At 42.6% G+C, this 21,791-nt stretch overlaps 3 protein-coding genes across 3 annotated transcripts in view; all 3 read right to left on the reverse strand.

The window, feature by feature from the left end:
* The window catches only part of SEPTIN14 (septin 14), a gene marked incomplete at both ends in the record, with an annotated part of 257,692 nt that overhangs the window by 140,525 nt on the left and 95,376 nt on the right, over window positions 1-21,791 (reverse strand). The gene's annotated exons all lie outside the window — the stretch shown is intronic.
* Window positions 877-5,115, reverse strand: CHCHD2 (coiled-coil-helix-coiled-coil-helix domain containing 2). Its single transcript, XM_084248882.1, has 4 exons — window positions 5,038-5,115; window positions 3,221-3,470; window positions 1,675-1,834; window positions 877-1,000 (listed from the first exon to the last, which is right to left on the reverse strand). Exons 1-4 carry the CDS (start codon window positions 5,085-5,087, stop codon window positions 990-992), a joined length of 471 nt encoding a protein of 156 aa, XP_084105008.1. The 5' UTR covers window positions 5,088-5,115; the 3' UTR covers window positions 877-989.
* On the reverse strand, window positions 11,518-11,814 carry NUPR2 (nuclear protein 2, transcriptional regulator; the record flags this gene model as incomplete). The annotated part of the gene is made up of 1 exon (XM_084249118.1): window positions 11,518-11,814. The coding sequence occupies one exon, from the start codon at window positions 11,812-11,814 to the stop codon at window positions 11,518-11,520; it is 297 nt and encodes a 98-aa protein (XP_084105244.1).

Below are 21,791 nucleotides of genomic sequence, written 5' to 3' on the forward strand. Positions count from 1 at the left end.
CCATCTCCTGAGGACAATGTAAGAATAGGTAACTGCAGCTAGTTTGCCTTAAGTAGAAGGAAAATCTTTGCCAGAGGGATTACCTGTATTAAGAGTATAGTTTTCACCTAATTGGGTATTCTAGGGGAACGAGGACACAGAGCAGTGACTGGTCAAAGGCACCTGTACATGTAACGGGTCTATTCCTACACTTCTTTTGTTATTCACCTAATTAGAATTAGTACTTTTTTTAAAAAAAGATTTATGCATATGTGAATTGGGGTGTAGGTCAGAGGTACAGGGGCAGGGGGGGGTGAAAGGATTCACTATATAGAGTGGACAGGTGGATCTACTGAAATACACTGCTGAGAGGAGCAGCAGGCAAGACAGGAGAGGTCTTGCTGCACCATGTGGGTCAGCTCCCTGGCCAGGGATCAAACTCATGCCGCAGTGGCTGATGATAGCTTGACAGTGCTGAGACTTTAATCCCTGTGGAGGCCCAGAACAATTAGTACTTTAAACAAAGTTTCCTATCACTGCTCAGCTTATTGAACATTGGTTCCAAAGGACTGTAGTACCTGGAACCGTTTTAATAAGCTGCATGTTTGCTGGTGAGGTAATTCTTACCTAGTTCTCTATGAAAGCTCCTCAAAGTGGATGCTAATTGTGTTCTTTTGCAAAATGCTTATGTTTAGCATGCATATACCAGATCTAATCTATGAACCTGCATTTAAAAAACAACACATTTTGGAAGAAAATCACTTTATTTTAATTCACAAACAGTAACGCCACAAAAGCAGATTTAAGAAAGTCAAACATTTTCCCCAGCCCCAAACTCAGTATCATTTCAGTGAACTTCTAACAATACCTTCTTCCATTGTGATGAAGCCATTAGTGATAAATTTAGCTGATAGCTTTATACTTTGCATTTCACTATCTTTTATATTTTTGTATTAAATTAACTTGGTCAGGAGAGGTGATTTTCCATGCCTTTAATTTGAACTTCTTGATTAGGCTAATCCTGCAAACAGAAGAGGTAAGTTAGGAAAGCATTAGCTGTGTATTTCTAAGAAAATAGAAACTCTCTAAATTATAAAATGAAATCCCAAAGTTGTTATTTTGTGTCATAAATTATTGAAGGCGCCCAACAAAATTTCCATTCTACATTTGCCACAAGGAATGAGGTAGGCAATTGTTTCATCCTGAAGCAAAAATATAGCCCCTTTGGTACTAGATATAATTAAGTTTCACCAGACTTCTGATAAACTTGGATATGCAGCATTTTACTTCTACAATTCAACCACCTGAGAATTAACTTCTTCCCTATTTTCTTCCTACTGAAAGAAAAATGAAAATAAGCTTTTTAATAAATGAAATCTTAGGCTGACAGGAGAAAATTATGTGAAAACTTAACTGCTAACATTCCCGAGAGCTAAAATCTGTTTTACTGAGAGATACTAATTCTTTAATGCTTAAGAAATAAATTCAAACATAACTGGTTTAAGCTTAAGATGATGACTAGAAACATCTGGACCACATCCTTATTAGAAAAGTCGGATTATTTTAGAGTAATTTAAAGAAAACCCAACTTGTCAGTTTATTTAACACAGACCGCCGTAAGTGCTAAGGATCCAGGAATACCACTGAGTGAATTGAACGGATCCAAGTTCAATCATGGATAGATATGGCACCTACCATTTGCAAATCTGCACTGTTTAAGCACCTCACTGAAACCCTCACAAAGCTTGAGGTCACCCTGGTTCTGGGCACACTCCAAAAACTGCTTCATCTCATAGTGGCATGGGCCAAACTGCTGCTGCTGCTGCTGGTATGCTGGCTGGGTTCCCTGAGGTTCCTGCAAAGGTGTAACATTTAGGCCCATTAACAAAGGAAATTAATTTTACACTGAACAAAGAATAGCATTCACTGTTTTTGAGGTTAACCGGGGAAACGCAACTAGCACCAGATGCAAATTAAAATCTCCATCTAATAACATAGCATGTGAAAAACTTTAAAGGTAGAATGTAAATGAGCACCAACAAATTCCAGTTGGAATCAGAAAGTTTTTTTTTTTTAAAGATTTGTTTTTTTATGCATACAAGAACTGGGGTACAGGCCAGAAGTGTGGGGTGGGGTGAGCAGATTCACCAGACACAGAATGGGAAACAGAACAGGTGGATTGACTGAAATATACTGCTGAGGGGAGCAGCGGGCAAGACAGGAGAGGTCTGCCGCACCATTTGGGCAACTTCCCTGGATGGGGATAGAATTCGTGCTGCAGTGGCTACAGATAGCTTCATAATGCTGATACTTAACCCCTTGTGCCACCAGGGAGGCCCAGAAATCAGAAAGCTTTAAGAACAAAGATCCAAATAAAGCTAGATGGTATCTGGACATCCAAAGACGACTGGGTTAGTAAAGTTTCATGGAAGAAAAAAAAATGGGTCAATAATAGAGAAATAAAGGATAAGAGTTTCTTGTACACCAGAAATGTAAGAGTATGCACCCATGCTCATTAGAGAAAAAAACCACGTATTTCAGAAAGGCAGAGGCAAATATTAGGTAAGAGATGAGAGAGCACAGATCTGGCAAAACAATTTCCAATATTTAACTAAGATTGAGGTTGAATTAGTTAAAAGTCACCAAGACAAAATATTGAAAATAAGAGTAGATTAGCTATTTTATAGTCAACCAGGTTGACCTGCTAAAATTCTACTCCTTGGGGGCCTCCCTGATGGCCTAGGCATTAAGTCTCAGTGCTATCACCACTATGGCCTGAGTTCAATCCCTTGAAAGTACACCAACGCACATATGGTGCAGCAGACCTCTTCCGTATCACATGCTGCTCCTCTCAGCAGTGCATTTCAGTAGATCCGCCTGCTGTGCTCCCCACTGTGTCTCTGGTGAATCCTCTCACCTGCTGCACCTCTGGCCCACACCCCAGCTCTTCTACACAAAATTAAATAAAAATTAAATTTAATAAAGTTAAAAACAAAACAGTTCTATTCCTTGGGAAGAAATATACTTTGTACCTGACTAGAACAGTTTGCTGGGCTAAGGCACTAACTCAACAGCCAAATGTGGCTTCTGATAACACGTTTGATAACCCAATGTTAACAGCATTGTAGATTCTAAAATTACAGACAGTTCCTATGCATTAAGAACTTATAAATAACTAAGTTTTCTAATAATATTATAAAAAATATTTCCCATAAAAAGAAAATGCTGCCCATAACCTTACCTGGTAAGTGATGTCAGGCCTTGCGGGCTCAGCATTACTTCCTCCACTGAAACCCCCAGTGATGGCATGACCTATTGTGTGTCCAACAGCAGAGCCCACAGCCACACCTGCTGCAGTGGATGCCATCTGGGCCATGAGGCCTGGCTGACGGGGAGCAGCAGCAGGTGTGCCAACAGCAGATGGGGGAGCTGCTGCTGGTGGCTGAGCTGCAGGTGCTGGCCTGGGTGCAGCTCTCATCTGAGGTGCCCGGCTGTTGAAAAGGGGAAAAAAGTATGAAATTCCCATTTCTAACCAGATTTGGAAATTGTCACTTAAAAATAAACAAACCAACCCCTATGTATTAAAATAAACCTGAGGATTTTCACTTTAAATTATTAAACACAATTACCAATGTATACAAAAAACTACATACAGGAAAATATAATTTTCTCTCTTTAACCTTTTGTTAATGTTGTAATCACAAATATAAACTATTTTTTTCTGCTTTTTGGGCAACCATTTCCATGTATTCACATAGCCTAAGTATCTTAGGAATACATTCATCTCAATAGCTCACAAATATAAATTATTAAGAGTATAAGAGATCTGTAAAGACTCCATCCATCCAAATATAACAGGCAAACATCACTGCAGGTACTGGAATATAACTGTGAACAAGAGATATAAACCTCTGCCTTCATGGAGTTGACAGTCTATTGACAGTCAAGTAAGTAAAAGATGTCACATATTGTTAAGAGAAGGATCCACTGAGTTGTCAGAGTCATCATGACACTTTTGCTTGAAAAACAAAAAATACGTCATGACTTTTCCAACTATTTTCCAACCAAATAGTCCAATTTCTTTATCTTACAGATTAGAAAACTAGAGCCCAGGAGGTGGAAGTGACTGCCTGAACTGCTATACCATAATCAATTTCAGCTACTTCCTACAGGAGAGCCGCACGCTCTCAACAATTTCACTAATTATCCAAAGCTGCTTTCAAAATCTTCCATTAACTATGCTCCTTCTGCCCCATTTTTAGCTCACAAATATAAAATATCTCCTCCCCTAACTAAAACTAGGTCAAAAGTGTAATGACTTCACTTCCTATCAGGTGGCTTTCTGTCCTCTGAAGATTCTATTCATTAAATGAACTGCTTCCTCCCACTCTTAGCACACTGTTAACACTGCAGTCCAGTGAAGTGATGTGGTAATGTGTAGTATGTCTTGAATTTGTCATCGGAAAACAGGTCTGATGACTGACTTCCTATTTTACTAGCGGCATAACCTTGGGCAAGTCACCTGACTGTCCCGCGTCTCTATTTCTGCAAAACAGGAGTAACAACATTCTCTCAGATTATCATTAGTCGCCAACAGATTTTAAAAGCATTTTATGAACTAGAAAACATCATGTTCACGTGCGGCCTTAGCGACTGTTATTCTCTACCTGGTCGAGTCCGTGGTACGCTCACTGCTCACATTACCTGTTTAAAGATTACTCACCGAATTGGAATGGGATCATTTCCCCCAATCATATTAATTTTCTACATTTTTTTTTGTTTTTTACGTTTCTAACGGTTTACACTTTAGAAACTTCCAATGCTCTCTAGAACTGGCCTGTTTTAACATAAAACGAGCCTAAACCATTTAAGGTAATAATCTGGGGTACAGGAAGTTTGCCACGAACGGAAAATGTAGTCAAAGCCCATTTACAGCCCGCTCGCTGCGGGCAGAGGCGGGCTCACGCCACATGGGCCTCCGACGCCGCGGCCGGGCCCAGCGCGGCCTCCGTCTGCGTCACGGCGCTGGTACGGCCCTAAACCCCGCAGAGGCCTCACCTGGCCGGAGGGGCCATGCGGGAAGTGCGGCTCCGGCTTCCACGCGGCATCGCAACGGCACGGCGGCTCGGCGTCGAGAACAGCGGCGCTCAGAGACCCAAACTGCCTCTACGGAGAAGGACAGCGGAAGTGGCGAGGCGGGGCTGGTCTCAGCACGCGACCAATCAGCGCTCGGGCAGACGCCTTCCGTCGCCGACGTCTCCTCTCGCCCTGAAGGTCACCAGGAGAGCGGGACGTCACGGACGCTCCTCGTCTTACACAATTGACGTCATGAGCTCGGCGCCGGGGCTCTTTGGAAAGCCGGAAGTTCCTGTGGTCCGGGGTAAGCCTTGTCCTCGGATGCTAGCCTGAGTTACTGCCGCTAGCATTTTGCTTCCTAGGGCACAGGGCCTAGCGCCGCTTCCTCCAAACATGTGTGCTCTTAACATGGGAGGGCAAATTCCACCTTGTGAGTCACACCCCTGGCGTGTGTGCCACAGAACCGTGGACAGTTTGCTAAACCTTTCTCAGTATTAAGCTTATCTGGGGAATATTTTTTTGAGGCAGTTGAGGACACATAATATGAACGGAACGAAGGAAACTGATAACTTTAGGCAGGGACGGATAGAGTTGAGTTGGTTCTGTTTGTTTTCTCATGTTTGTGGATTCAGCCAACAAGTTATTCAGACAGTCATGCCACCTTACATTTATTTATTGATATATTTTCGAAACCTACATATATATTAATTGGGGTAGTATTCATTCATTCACTGGTAATTTTATGGTTAGGATATATTCATTAAGTGAAAAAATGTTCTGATATACAAGTGCTAGGCCAGCTATGTTCTGGAGATAAAGCACGACATACAGCAAGACTATCTTCATGGACTTTAAATTCATGGAGGAGACACACTAACATTTAGGTGATGACATGAAACAAAAGCGGAGTGGGGGAATAAGGAGTTAGAGCTTGTAGAGTGCAGGAGCCTTTGAAGAGGCAACCTTAGAACAGAGCCCTCGAGGAAGTGGAGAAGTAAGCCATGTTTACTAAGTAGTAGAGCATTTCGGGCAGAGGGAACAGTAATTGCAGGGGCGACAAGGGTTTTTGCTTTACTGATACTTAGTGTGGAATGATTTTTAACACACAAACATTTTAGAATCTGCACTGCAGGCAGTTGGCTAGTGTTATTTGGGGGGGAGGGGCTTCACAGGAAAGTCCTAGGGGGTTGTGGGGAGAAAAAGCAGAGGTGGAACCTCCATTTCTACTTGACTGTCGATCTGAAATTTCTCCCTTTCACTGGAGGTAATGTTTCCGGGAGAGGACATTCTGAATGAACTCTTCAAACTCAGGTTTTATGCACTCCGCCCCCACCCCAGGCTAAAGAGATCCTAGGCACCAAGGACTGCAAATCCCATAGTGTCATCACCACTGAAGGGAGGATTGCTGGGAACTAAGGGTGGAGTTAAGCAGCCAGGCTTAGCATGTAGCCAGAGACACGTGGTCCTGGTTGGTTTTTCGCAGACCTTCAGCGTGCCTTTGGGATCCCAGCTCAGCGGAATTGGTAGGACGCATTCACCAATTTCTCTCTCTCTTTCTCCCTGAGTTAGTCCTCTCTTCATTTCCCCTTTTTGTAAATAAACCCTTTATTTAAACTTTTTTGTGTGTGCCTGCAGTTGGGTCTTATGATAAGTCCTTTTTAAGCGTGTAGGTGAGGACCCACACTCAGGCCTACCCACTTCACATTGCAGTTGCCCTGTAACAGTTACAGAGTTTAATGTAGCATTTATGGCAACAACAGAATGTTTGTGAAATGGGATAAATAATGCAAAAAAATTTTGTGAAAAAGTTTGTATTTTTCACAGAACATTAAGAAATGAACGATTTACATATGATAAACTTTACATTTGCTTTTGGATAATGCATAAGCAGAAATGGGAATAGAGCTTTATAAAGGACATCCTGGCTCAAGAAGATCTTAGAGTGAGCAGACCTTTGGACAGTCAAGATAGATAGGCCTGCAGAACAGATACTCTTTTAATCATATGTGGTAAATCATTCGTCCCTAAGTTGGAGAATATAAAGTATTTGTACAAGATTATTTTGTTATAGTTAAAGAACTACAAGGAACATAAATTCCTGGTTTTTAAAAAATGGCACATTCACACAATATGCAGTTATAAAAAGGAATAAAGAAATGTGTCAGACATGTATATGTCTCAGATACATATGTCTATGTATCTTAGTAGGGATGACTTCTAAGATTAACTGTCAAGAGAAAAAAGGGGCAGGATTAAATACAGTGTGCTACTATTTCTGCAAAATTGAGAGAAAAGACCATATCATATATGCATAAAGAATCTAAAGCTGATAATACTGTTTGCCTTCAAGCAGTAGAAGTGGGTGGCTGTGGCCTGTTATTGATGGTGTTTTCTTTCTTTTGGATTTTTTAACAGTTAATGAATTACTTTTATTCAGAAAACAAATGAGCACGTAAAAAAGTAAACTAAAACTAGTTTTAAAAAGTGGGAATTGAAAATACCAAAATTCTTCTGTTTTGTAATTTGTAGTTTGCTGGTATAGATGTGCTGAAGTTCAATTTTTTGGGGGAAAGTATATACATCATCTCATTCCATAGCGATAATTCTTAATAAATTCACTTATGGCAATCAAAATTTGAGCAAAGAACTCTTGTAGGCATTTTTATGGATATTTGATTTAAACATTTAGATGAAAGGACTCTTGCAGTAAAAATTCTTATACACTAAAAATTAGGTCATAGATTTCAAAATTGTGCAAACCCTGTTCCAGGAATTCCATATCTAGAAGTTTAAGGAGCACTAATGAATGTGGAAAGAAATTAGCTCCAAGGATGTTCATTTAACAAAAGGCATAGGGCCACCCCGGTGGCGGTGGCGCAGTGGTTGAGTGCTGGGCTGTAAAGCTGCCCGCAGCCTCTGCAGCACCGGTTGGATCCCTGGCCTCCCACTTGCCGGCTAGGGTCCCACATGGCACAACAGACCTCTCCTGCCGCGCCCGCTGCTCCCCTCAGCAGTGTATTTCGTCATTCTGTCTGTTATGCTCCCCACTCTGGCTCTGGTAAATTCTCTCTCACCTTCTTGCGCTTTTGACTGTACCCAGTGCTTGTATGTATGTATGAATGTATGTATGTATGTATAAATCAATCAATGAATCTTTAAAAAAAAGGTATAAAATAGGGGGAACTTAACAACCTGAGTGTCCTACAATATAGAATTAAATAATTTATGATTCATACATATGAATTCTATTCTGCCATTTAAAAAGTGTTATAAAAGACTACTTGGGATGAAAAGTATCTTCACATTAAGTACAAATGTAATTTTTTAAATTTAAAATTAAATTTTAAGAAAACATTTTAAAGACTGATATTCTAGGCAACCAAGTAGTGACATTATGCAGAGTAGTGTTTTTTTCATTTGTGTTTTCCAATTTTTCTACAAGGAACATACTTATTAAACTATCATGGTGACTTAAAATATGTTCACAAATGCTTTGACATTCCCTTCAAAAGGTGGAGCTGAATTACTCTCCCTTGAGTGTGGTCTGGATTTAGTTACTCATTTGGAATGGCAAAAGTGATGGTGTACAGCTTCAGTCTAGATCATAAAAGTCTGCTGCTTGCTCACTGAAATCACTTGCTTTGGGGAAAACCAGTGGTTACATCTTGCGGACACTCGGTCAGCCTAATGGAGAGTCAGTCTCACATGGCAAGGAATGGAGGCCTTCTGCCAGTAGTCACATGAGTGGCCTATCTTGGGAGTAGCTTTTAGGTGACTGATCCCAGCCACCAACTGCTTGACTAGAATCTCAGTTGCTCAGTTCAAACCACCCAGTTACGCCACTCCCAAATTCTTGACCCAGAGATAATACATATTTGTTGTTTTAAGCTACTAGGTTTTGGAGTAATTTATTATACAGAGCAGGTAACTAATACATATAATTTCTCCAGTGACCATATTTAAATATTAAAAGTTGTAGTATCTACAATGAGCAAGAATCTAGTTAGAATACCTTAGCGTATTTAACATGGCAAGTCTGTTGGTATGCTGTACTTTATAACAGGAATAGTGTAGGAATGAAGATGTTTCAGGTACTAAGATCCTTAAATTCAAAGGGTAGGTTTTTCTTTGGATAACAGACATTGTGAATACAGTGCCTTACAAATGTAGACAAAATAATTGAATTTTTTAACTTCATCTAAAAGTACAAAATACAAATGTTCATTTAACAAAAGGTATAAAATAGGGGGAACCTAACAACCTGAGTGTCCTACAATATAGAATTAAATAATTTATGATTCATACATGTGAATTCTATTCTGCCATTTAAAAAAATGTTATGAAAGAATATTTGGGATGAAAAGTATCTTCACATTAAGTGAAGTGCAAAAGTACAAAATACAAAAGTACAAAACAATAAAATAAATGATTAGGTGGTGTGTTTATATGAAGTTCTGTAGGACTTCAAAAGAGTGGACATTTCATGTGGATGAAGGCTTTAGGGAGAAAGTGGCACTTTAATACATATAGGTGGAAGTAGTTTCAGAAAGATTGAAAATTATAAAGAGGGAGAAAGCATAACAGCATAAATTCAAATGAAGAAGCAGAGTTGAGCATGGTGCCTTTAGAGAACAGAAGACCTGTATTAAAAGCCAAAGTGTATATTTGGGAAGTTGTGGGTCAAAATTTAAGAAAATCCAACAGATAGTTTCCAGCTCAAAATAAGGAATCTAGGCTTTATAGTCTGCAATATTAGAAGGGTCATTGAGGGTTTTTATATGATTACAATGTTTTTCTGGAAGATTAATCTGGACATGATGTCTGAGATACAGCAGAGGAAAAAATACAGCATTAAGGAAAAAAAAATCCTGAAGGTGAAAAGGGTAGAAATGGTAACCCTGTTACTAATTATAGTATTTGACTGCCACTATATATCAGGCACTAAGCTTTACATTATTTCCTTTACACCTCACAAGGACTCTTGAAATAGGTAATGTTTTATCCACATTTTATAGGTAAGAAAGTAGATGCTTAAAGTTTAAGCAACTTGCCAAATTCAGTATGGGTTTTGGACCCCAAAGCCAGGCTCCCACCATATCACATTGCTTGGATGCTGGAGACATTTTAAAAGAATGCAGTGAGTGAAAGAATCTAAGACTTAAAGAATCTAAGACTTTTGTTTTCTATACATTTTAAAACAGCTACCATTTATTGAGTATCTTATGCACCAGGCCATTAACTGTGTCCAATGTCTTATCTATAATCATCACATTTTGGCAAGGTGTAGTCCAATATTATTTGTATTTTTTAAATGAAAAAAACTGTAGTTCCATGGAAGTTGAAAGTGTTACCACTCAGAAGTTTGCTGAATGCCAGCAATATACAGGACTCTAGGCAGGATTAAAGTTCGGGTTGCTCCTCGCCGCATACCACCCTTCTCTCCCAGCCAAGGACTCACCACCTATGGGTGCTGATACCTAACTGAATGCAGACTGAAGAGAAAGGAAGGCTACCCCGACACAGTCTGCATAATTTTTAAACTGTAACTTAACTCTTGTCCTTGAGTTTGTGCGTGATTCTGAGCCACAGTACTTGTGTAGAGTTGAGAAAAACTGATGCTGGAAAGTGTGTGGATGTTTTGAGAATGAAATGCCTGGTCTTCTAACTAACTGTAACCTCTAGAATGTTACTTGTCCTCTATGCCTCAGAACCCCCTCTTTAAAATGGAGACAGCACCGTTTCCCTGGAAGGAATCAGTAGTGCAGAGAACCAGGCAACTGTTCAGTGACACTTCGGTTGAAATCTTGCACAAATTCTTGTCTTTGTTCTCCCCCATCATCATCTTTACACGTAAGAACTCAGGTATTTGTGTACCTCAAGCGAATTACCGTAGTAGCTGAGAAATCAAACCCAGAGGTTTAAAATGCCATTCTTGCTGCTCTCTTTTAATTAAAAACCCTAAAAGGGCATATCCCCTTGGATGCTACTTAATTAACAATCAGTAAGGAAAAGATACTGAAGCAGTCAACTTAAGCGCCGTCGGAAAGTTCTGTTGACCAACATGGATTCTCTCCCCCTTGGACCACAGTTTCGGCTGGCGTCAGAGAAAATACTTTTATCAGGTCCTTCGGGTATTCCTGTAGGAAATCGGAAAAAAACAAAAGCCACTTATTCCTCTTAGTCCGAGCATAAGCCCTGGAAGTAAATCTCCCTTGTATTCAAAAAACGTTTTCTGCACTTCAACCCAACCACAAAATTCCAAAAGGTAGTTTTACACTATTCCAACTGCAGTCAGGAGGGACTTTGGGGGTGTAGGGGATCCAGGTACTAGCTAGCGCTGGGCAGCGTCAAAAAAGTGGCCAACTCTGCCCGGTCGAGTCACAGGGGTCCCCAGGAAGCAGCGCCCGGCGCGCGCGCGGGGTCCCCCTGGCCAAGGCGGTGGCGGTCCGCACGCACCGGCACTCAGGCGAGCCGAGTGCGCGGCCGGGGCTGCAGCTGGCGCTGGCGACGCTTGCGCTGGCTATTGAGCAGGGTCTGCGCGATCTTGCGCTCGTGGCCGCCAGCCACCGGCCAGTTGGTGCGCAGCTCCCGCTCGCGGCGCGTCCGGCCTTTGCTGCGCCCAGCCCCGCAGGCTGGGAAGTCCCGCAGGTAGTAGTAATCCAGGCAGTCGTAGAGCTCCTCCTCGGAGCTCGTCGCCGGCCACGACTCGGGCGGCGGTGACTGCGCCTGGGCCGGGGCGCTGGGTAGAGCCGGGTCCATGGCCCCCGGCCGCATGGCCGCCCGCCGGCGAGCGCGCGCGCCCTCCAGTAGGGCGCCCCTCGCTTCGATTGGCCCCACCCGTGGGCGGGTCCTGTCTGGGACGTCACAGAGGCTCTGCTCCAGAGGGGGGGACCTTCCTCGGCTGGGTGTACCCGGTGCTACTTGGTAAAATCCGACCCAGCAATTTATGACGGTCAAAAATTGAGAAAACTCTCCAAGAGTCCAGCAGTTATATGCTTAAGCAAAATGTGGGCCCGTGCGTTCCTCCGGAGAACTTTGAGCAGCAATAAACATTTTGTTTGGCTATTTGATGACAACGTGATAGAGTGTTCTGTGCTGTCAGGTGAAGACTAGGTTCTGAAGAAATAATTCCCGGTGTTCCTGTAACATTTTTAAAATATCTGCCTATGAAAGACTGGAGGGAAGTTTATCACCGTTCTTAACGTTTTTTTGACTGGTAGAACCTTATACATCATTTTACATTAGCTCTTTTTCCTTCCCACAAGTTCAAGCTTTTGATAAAAGTATAACTTAATTGTATCAAGAGAACAATTAAGTTGGGCCTCCCTAGTGGCTGGCGCAAGGGGGTAAGTCTCAGCAACGTGAAGTTACCAGCAGCAACTGCAGCAAGAGATCAATCCCCGGCCATGGAGCTAATCCACTTGGTGCAGAAGAGCAGACCTCTCCTGTCTTGCTCGCTGCTCCCCTCAGCAATGTATTTCAGCAGATCCGCCTGTTCTGCTCCCCACTCTGTCTCCGGATTGTCACCTGGTGCATGAAAACTTAGTATGCAGAATATTTGGGGTGACAGTCAAGAGTAGCAAGCGAGGTGCAGTGCATGTTGAGCATCCCGCCAGGCAGTTGCTGCTGCTCCGCACCCCAGGGTGTGGAGGGAAGGGTGCGCGCTAAGAGCCACAGGGACTGGAGGAATCGGGCTGGGTGATTGCGCTCAGGTAAGGCCAGTTCTAACAGATTACGGGGTTCTGCTGCACCGTGGCATGGTAGTCATTACACCCAGCGGCCCTCCAGGCTCTGAGGCGACTCCCAGCTCTAATTACCTAATTACTGCCTCCCTAAATGCTGCTCTCTGGGAGTTATTGCGAAGAAGGCCTTTGTTTTGCTTGGTTTAACTAGCACAGATAATTCTCTTCCCACAAAAATTGCAGTTACCCCCCTCTGGGATTTTCTTTTTAATAGATTGGAAAAAAATCCTACTTTAAAAAAAGGGCCTTCTCAAATATTTGATCTTGCTGAGTTTCTGTGTGACCAAGCTGCCAATTTGAGTTTTCACTTTTATGCTCAGAACCTGTATCCCTGGTGGGGTGTGGCCTACATAGCATTCTAAGGTGGTTCCTTAAATAAACAAGTCCCAGGAAAGTATTTTTAATACAACACCAAGGGGATTTTCTCTTCCATCCAAATATGTTACATCTACTGTTGGGAGAGAGAAAAACCAAAATTTATCCTTATGCCACTCTCCCATACATTATCTCTTTTTAAAACTCTTCAGAATTAGTAACAATACTACTCATTCTCAAAAATGAAAAGAATAGGGCCTCCCCAGTGGCGCAGCGGTTGAGCGCTGGGTTGCGAAGCTGCCCACAGCCTCTGAAGCGCCGGTTTGATCCCTGGCTGCTCCCCAGCCACCGGAGGAGAGTCCCACATGGCGCGCAGACCTCTCCTGCCGCCCGCTGCTCCCCTCAGCAGTATACTTCGTCAGTCTGCCTGGTCTACTTTCCTCTCTGACTCTGGTGAATTCTCTCACCCTCCCACACTTCTGACTGTACCCAATGCTTGTATAAAATAAAAATAAATAAATCTTTAAAAAAAAAAGAAAAGAATAGAATAGTTGACTCCCATATCCAATCACAAGGATTCAACATTGATCACTAACCTATCATCTTTGCTTTATGCATTCCTTTGTTTTTTCCTTTACTGATGCATTTTAGATCAGATTTCAGCCCTATGGCGTTTCACTCCCTTTTCATTTTCCCCTGACATTGACATGTTGCAGAACTAGGTCAGTTGTGCTGTAAAATATCCCACTGTGTCGATTTATCATCACTTTCTCGTAGTGTCATTTAACTTGTTCTTCTCTCTCCAATATTTTTGTAAACTGAGGTTAATCTAGAGACTTGTTTATACTCAGACTCAACTTGGGGGTCAAGAAAACCTCCTAAGAAGTGACATGTGTTGTCATTACACCAGCAGATCCATAAGATTTTTTTTTTTTTAAGATTTATTTTATTTACGCATACAAGAGCTGGGGTGTAGGCCAGAGTTGCAGGGCAGGGGTAGGGGGTGAGAGGATTCACCAGAGACAGAGTAGGGAGCAAACCAGTCAGATCTACTGAAATACACTGCTGAGGGGAGCAGCAAACAAGACAGGAGAAATCTGCTGCACCATGTGGGTTAGCTCCCTGGCCTGGGATCAAACTCATGCTGCAGAGGCTGCTGATAGCTTTATAATGCTGAGACTTAACCCTTTGTGCCACCAGTGAGGCCCACTGTCCCAATTTTAGTTATGCCATCACTTATCAGTGGCTAAGGTGACAGTCTGTCCCTGCAATTGTAAAGTTCCACAACAAACTTTTATCTAATGGTTTTATCTGTATTTCATTGCTTTTTTTTTGCCATGCTATTCATTGGCTCTGTTTTCATTAGGAATTATGAAATATTAGTTTTCTAATTTGATCATTGTTTCCACATGTTTAGCTAGAATGCTTTTCCTCTTGACCATTAGCTAGAATGCTTTCCCCTCATGTTTCCCTCAAAGAATATTTTATTCTGAAATATGCTTTGACATGAAAGGCAGAATAAGTGCTTATTTCTTCCCTTTTAAAGGTGGGGCTTCAGTGGTTCAAATGGAGCTTACTTCCCTCCCTTAGAATCATATTGAAATTGTGGATCGTTTTAAAACACAGTGTGTTTTAGTTAATTTCATTCATTTTTTTTATTATATTTTATTTTTTCTAAAGATTTATTTATGCATACAAGAACTGGGGTACAGGCCAGAGGTGCGGGGGTTGAGAGGATTCACCAGAGACAGAGCGGGCAACAGAACAGGCAGATCGACAGAAATACACTGCTGAGGGGAGCAGCGGGCGAGTCAGGAGAGGTCTGCTGCGCCATGTGGGTTGCTCCCTGGCTGGGGATCGAACTTGTGCTTCAGTGGCTGCGGATAGCTTCATAGGTTGTGTCTTAACACCTTGCACCACCAGGGAGGCCTCATTTTTATAATTTTTTTAAATGTTCAATGTGTTCATGTTTGGCCAGTGGGAGCTCCTTCATATGAGTCCTCTGTTCTTTTGGTGTTAGCCTAGTAGTCTTGGAGAATATCCTTATTTTTTCTGGTAAATCAAGATGTTCAGGCTCATCCTGAACATTTTGTGACCTAGACTTGGAATTAGATATTTCTACACGGAGTCCCTATCATTTTAGTGTGGACAATGGATTAGAGACAATAGTCTTTAAATGGATTTAGAGCACAAGTGTATTATGTCCCTTGATCTTTAAAAGAACCTTGTGAAATGCTACAGTCCCAATTTTCCAGGTGAGGAAACAGTTTAACTTCTTTCCCAAGGTTATATAAATAATAAAAAGCAGAACCAGACTAAGAGTGAGATCTTCTGACCCCTAGATAATTGTTTGTTCCATGTTACTATACCTCTTGTGTGAACTCATTAGTTTTCAGTTCACAGTTGCTAAACATCCTTGCCCTACTAGCTTCTGAAATGATATTTAAAAGCAGGTGCCACTCTCTCCCTTACACTCCCACCTTAGGACTTTAACACTGATGACATCATTGGAATAAGATTTAAAAGTGGACTTTGTATCTTGTTTAGTGATTTGACTACAGACTCAGGATAAGGGAACTAGTAATCATGCTTCTGGAGCAGACTTAGTTCCGTATATTATGTAAATATGCACAGATTATAAAGTTCTGTCTCATTACGCTCTCTCTTTTTTAAAAATTTATTTATTTAGGGCCTCCCCGGTGGCGCAGCGGTTGAGTGCTGGGTTGCGAAGCTGCCTGCGGCCTCCGCGGCGCCGGTTTGATCCCCGGCTGCTCCCCAGCCACCAGAGGAGGGTCCCACATGGCGCGCAGACCTCTCCTGCCTCCCGCTGCTCCCCTCAGCAGTGTACTTTGGTCCTTCTGCCTGCTCTGCTCCCCGCTCTGGCTCTGGTGAATTCTCACCCTCCCGCGCTTCTGACTGTACCCAGTGCATGTATAAACAAAACAAACGAACAAATAAATAAATAAATAAAACATGCCTCTATTAAAAAAAAAAAAGAAAAAAAATTTATTTATTTATACAAGAACCGGGGTACAGGCCAGATGCGTGGGAGGGTGAGAGGATTCACCAGAGACAGAGTGGGGAACAGAACAGGCAGACTGACAAAATATGCTGCTGAAGGGAGCAGTGGGCGAGACAGGAGAGGTCTGCTCACCATGTGGGATTCTTGCCGGCCAGCCGGGATCGAACCTGTGCTGCAGAGGCTGCGGACAGCTTCAGAGTACGGCCCTGAACCACCTACACCACAGGGGAGGGCCTCATCACTCTCTTAATGAATATTTGTAGCTACTTTATGAGGTAGTAGAAAGAACAGTGAGATTCATGCAGGTCTTATGGTTTGTCAAGGTCATTGGTGGAGGGACTTCCTGTATCTGCACTTGGATATCAGCAGAACTTGCTATTACACCCTTCACACAGGATATAAGGACACTCATTTGGAAACTCAGAGCTGGCTATAGCGCACATTCAACACTTCTCTCTTCCTCATTTTCATATTCTTGTATTACTTGTGCATTTGTCCAGCACCCTAAAAGGTTAGAAATGTCCCCCATACATCATCCACTCACAGTAGGTGAAAATAAATGCCTGTTAAATAAACACATATATAGGTATATAAACAACCCAAACCATTAAAAACTATTCATGAAAATGTGCCAATTTTACATAGCTGTTTAAACCTCATTCATTCAAAAATATATATTTAAAACATGCGTTATGTGCCAGGTATTGTTTTAGACTTTGAGGATAAAATTCCTTGCTCTCATGTAGTTTATATTTTAAGAGGAGGTAGGTAATAATAACGTATGTAAGCTTTTAAGGGCCTCCCTGGTGGCGCAGGCGGTTGAGCGCAGTGCTGTGAAACTGTCCACAGCCTCCACAGTGCTGGTTCGATCCCCGCCGTCCTCTGTGCAACCCACCTGGTGAGCAGACCTCTCCTGTCTCGCTCCTTGCTCCCCTCAGCAGTGTATTCTGTTAGTCTGCCTGTTCTGTTCCCTGCTGTTTCTAGTGAATCCTCTCACCCTCCTGCTTATCTGGCCTGTACCCCAGTTCTTGTATAAATAAAATAAATCTTAAAAAAAAAATAACATATGTAAGCTTTTAAGTTGAGCTGATACCAAGGCCCAGAGAAGACCCAACTAGCAAAGGACTGCTGCAGCACAGAGCCAGTCTACAAAGATTAGGAGAGATAATGTCTTTCAAATGCCCAGTTTTCTTCTTTTTTTTTAAAGGCTTATTTTATTTATGCATCCAAGAACTGGGGTGTAGGCCAGAGGTGCAGGGGGTGAAAGGATTCACCAGAGACAGAGTGGGGAGCAGAACAGGTGGATCTACTGAAATACACTGCTGAAGGGAACAGGGGGTGAGAGACAGGGAAAGTCTGCTGTGCCATGTGGGTTAGCTCCCTGGTGGGGATCAAACTCATGCCACAGTGGATGGAGATCGCTTGATAGCACTGAGATTTAGCCCTTGCGCCACCTGGGAGGCCCTGGAATACTTACTTTCTAATGAACCATAAAATAATACATTAATGCAGAGGTTCCCATTTTTATTTTTTAAGAGAAGCTGATCATAAAATATAATAAAGCAGTTTTGATTTGTTTTTGTTTTTGTTTTTTCCAGAATTCACAAAAACAGGAAAATTATGAATGTACTTACTGCGTCTTTATAGCAACAAGCACTGAGTTTAAAGTAATATTTTGGGGCCTCCCTGGTGGCTCAAGGAGTTAAGATGCAACCTATGAAGTATCTGCAGCCTCTGCAGCACGAGTTCAATTCCTGGCCAGGGAGCTGCCCACCTGGCGCAGCAGACCTCTCCTGACTCGCCCGCTGCTCCCCTCAGCAGTGTATTTTAGTTGATCTGCCTGTTTTGGTCCCTACTTTGTCTCTGGTGAATCCTCACCCCCCACACCTCTGGCCTCTATCCCAGCTCTTGTATGTATAAATAAATAAATCTTTAAAAGAAAATAAAGTAATATTTTGTAATGACAGACCAGTGCACTAGGGGAATGATTGGCCATAGCGAAGGTATGGAACCCATTGTTTCTGATATGAAGAGCACTGAGCCAGCACCAAGAATAAACATGGGTTATTGGTTTCCAGCAGGGCACAAAACATAGCACATTGGATGGCCATTGAGACACTGATTCTTGGAATCTGAAAAATCATACTTCTCATGGACAATCCCTAAAGACAATCATTCACAACTTTTTTTTTTTAAGATTTATTTATTTATTTATTTATACAAGCACTGGGCACAGTCAGCAGCTCAGGAGGGTGAGAGAATTCACCAGAGCCAGAGCGGGGAACAGAACAGGCAGATTGACAAAACACACTGGTGAGGGGCGCAGCAGTCGTGGCAGGAGAGGTCTGTCGCGCCATGTAGGACCCTTGCCAGTGGCCAGAGATCAAACTGGCACTGCAGAGCCTGCGGGCAGCTTCACAGCCCAGGGCTCAACCACTGTGCCACCAGGGGAGGCCCCATTCACAACATTTTTTATGAAGTTTATAGTGTGTATGTGAGGGTAAGTTTAGGTAAAAAGAAATTTTTTTTAGATATTATTTATATTTGCATAGAAGAACTGGGGTACAGGCCAGAGGTGCAAGTGGGGCAGAGGTTGCAGTGGTGAGAGGATTCACCAGAGACAGAGTGGGGAGCAGAGCAGGCAGATTTACTGAAATACACTGCTGAGGGGGAGCAGCGGGCGAAACAGGAGAGGTCTGCTGTGCCAGTGGGCTAGCTCCCTGGCCAGGATCAAACTCAGGCCATCTCCGTGATAGGGCTGAGACTTAACCCCTAGGCCATCAGGAAGGCCCTAAAAAGCAGAACCTGCTAACTCTTCCATGACCTATATAATTTAGGCATGCAATGCCCTGCAATGATGTCGGAAGTCCCTCTACAGTGGACTCACATCTTCGGTAATGCATTTTCTTCCACTGACAGTCTCAAGACTGTTCCATGGGATCCTAAGATTCTTAAAAAGTTGCAGTAGGTCCAGGGGGCAATTTTTATTAGACTTTGTGTGTTTGTGTTGGATATGATTATGTAATATTATATTCATTTGGAACATACAATAGTGAGTTTGTTTGCTGACTGCTTGATCCAGACTTCAGTGGAAGCCTACTGTGTGCTAGAAACAAAAGGTGAAAGAATATTAGTTTTGCCTCAGCTAGCTCACAGTGTGCTGGAGGAGGAGGATACAAAAGCAAATACTGTACTTACAACTCAAGAATGCATAAATCTGCATTCTACCACTTTTGTTTTACTCTTTTTCTGAGTTCCAGTTTCTTATTTATGAAATTGGGGTAATGATGTCTATTGCAGTATGTGCTCACTTGTCTGCAAAGGGCCTGGCTCCTGATGTGTCCTTGGGCCCTTGTCCCACATGGAAGATGGCTTGGTAATAGGGGAACCATCATGCCTTCTTTTTGATGGACTGATTCAGCATGGCCATTTATTTAGCAAGGCAAGGAAGACCTGGGAAACCTGAAGACCTAGAGACTTCTTTAAAGGAATTCTAGTCTCTAGTCAGTTACTCTGTTTCTCTATTGTTCTTGGGGTCTCTCTCTGCATCTCTTTCTGTCTCTTTTTCCCATCTCACAGCTGTGATAATAGCCCATATCAAAAAGTCCACAAACGCCCAAGAGTTAGTGAGAATTTTGAGTAAAAGAAACTTTCATGCAATGTTGGTGGGAATGGGAATGGGTCCAACCCTGGTGGAAACAGTGTGGAGAATTCTAATATTAAACATAGTCTACCATACATTTGTGTATTCATTGCAGCTCCAGATCCACCCTTCATAGCTTGTCCTGCAAATATGAAGATGGTTCCTTTAAATGATTCTTTAACCAGCTGACACAATGTTAAGTAGTGCCAGTAGAGGGCACTAGAGAGACAGAGAGGAGGGGGCTTTTCTTCTGGGCTCTGGTGTACCAGTCTAAATAGGCACCGTGCTCCCCTGCACCCAGCTCTTGCAGTGCGCATTTGTTGGCAGTACCTAGTGGGCAGCAGCTTTCCTCAGCTCTCCCCTTGTGTGATTTTGTATTGGGGTGCTTCCAATGAAGAACCTCTTCACCATGCCTTAATCTAGGATGCTAAAGTGGATTTCCAGTAAGTTCTAGAGGACAGATTTCTAGTACATTCCACCAATGCATCATCACAACTTCTCTGCCATTCAGTCCCCCATGACAATGGCCCCTTGTTTTGTGTGGATCTCAACCTATTGATAATAATGCTAATGACTGGAAATGCCAGGGGGCACTCAAATGGGTCCTGATTTCCATGGTCCTTTCTTCCCTTTTAAGGAAGTATTAAAACTGGTCTTATCTTTGGGGTTCTTATTATGATTGCAAGGTGCTCTTCAGCAGTAATCATCAGGAAACTTTTTAATATATATATATTTTATACATTACTGTTCATTTTTGTATAATATTTGATTTCTCCCTCAGGGATAGTCCCTGTAAAATTCTCATCCACCCATGGACCATCACCATAGTCCCTTGTGCTCTTCTAGCCCTGAAACTTTTTTTTTTTAAATCAGGGTAAAATTGGTTTACAACTCTATGTATGATGCAGAGGTATAGGGTCACACTTCTTCAAAATATGTCACCATACCTTGCCTACCACCAAGGTGCACGTAGTCCTTACCATAGCTTAGGGAGCCCCTCTATCTTTGGTCCCCACTCTCACCCTCTCCATCTGGCAGCCTCAATTCTGCAGTCACATTTCTAGATTTGATCTGGCTTGGTTTAGTCTGGTCCTTTATTTTCTTTTTCTAAATTACACAGATGAATGAAATTACCTAGTGTTTGTCTTTCTCCCTCTGACTGATTTCACTTAGTGCAATCCCCTCCAGTTCCATCCTATTGTTATTATTGTTATTATTATTATGAACTTTGAAAAATAGAGAATTATTACTCAAAAAACTTGGAAATTACACAGCACACCTGGATCACAGTGAGATCAGGGAGGTGAAGGGAGGAAGGAAGGAGCATGGACCTGTGGTACTACTATCATTGGACTGAATGTTGGCGGGTCAAGGTTTTTGTGGGCTCGCTCTACATTGGTGAAGTTAAATAATAACAGTGGGAATTTATTTATTTATTTATTTTTGGGTTAAGATAGATTTATTTATTTATTTATACAAGCACTGGGTACAGTCAGAAATGCGGGAGGGTGAGAGAATTCGCCAGAGCCAGAGTGGGGAACACAACAGGCAGACTGACAAAGTACATTGCTGATGGGAGCAGCGGGCTCGGTAGGAGAGGTCTGTCGCACCATGTGGGACCCTCGCCAGCGCCCGGGGACGAACCAGTGCTGTAGAGGCTGCAGGCAGCTTCACAGCCCAGCGCTCAATCAGGGGAGGCTCAACAATGGGAATTTAAAGCTCAGGAAAAGAGACAAAAGAAGGAAAAAGGAAATAGGAAGAAAACATGCCAGTCCAAGTGACCAGGATCTGAAAGACAAAGGGACCTTAGTAGAGGGAGGTAGTCTGGCCTTTATCTGGTCATATGACTGGCAATGTGTTTGAGTTTGCCCTCTTTGAAGTGGATGCCTCTTTGAAGTAGATGCCTGGGCATCAAAACTTAAGGCAGGCACTTGCATTACACAAAAGAAAAGTCAACTGTGGGAGTTTACAGTACATCCTTCAAGGAGGTCTGGCTCTCAGCCTTAAGGGGAGG

Source organism: Talpa europaea (genome assembly GCF_964194135.1).
Source record: "Talpa europaea genome assembly, chromosome: 12".
NCBI lineage: Eukaryota > Metazoa > Chordata > Mammalia > Eulipotyphla > Talpidae > Talpa > Talpa europaea.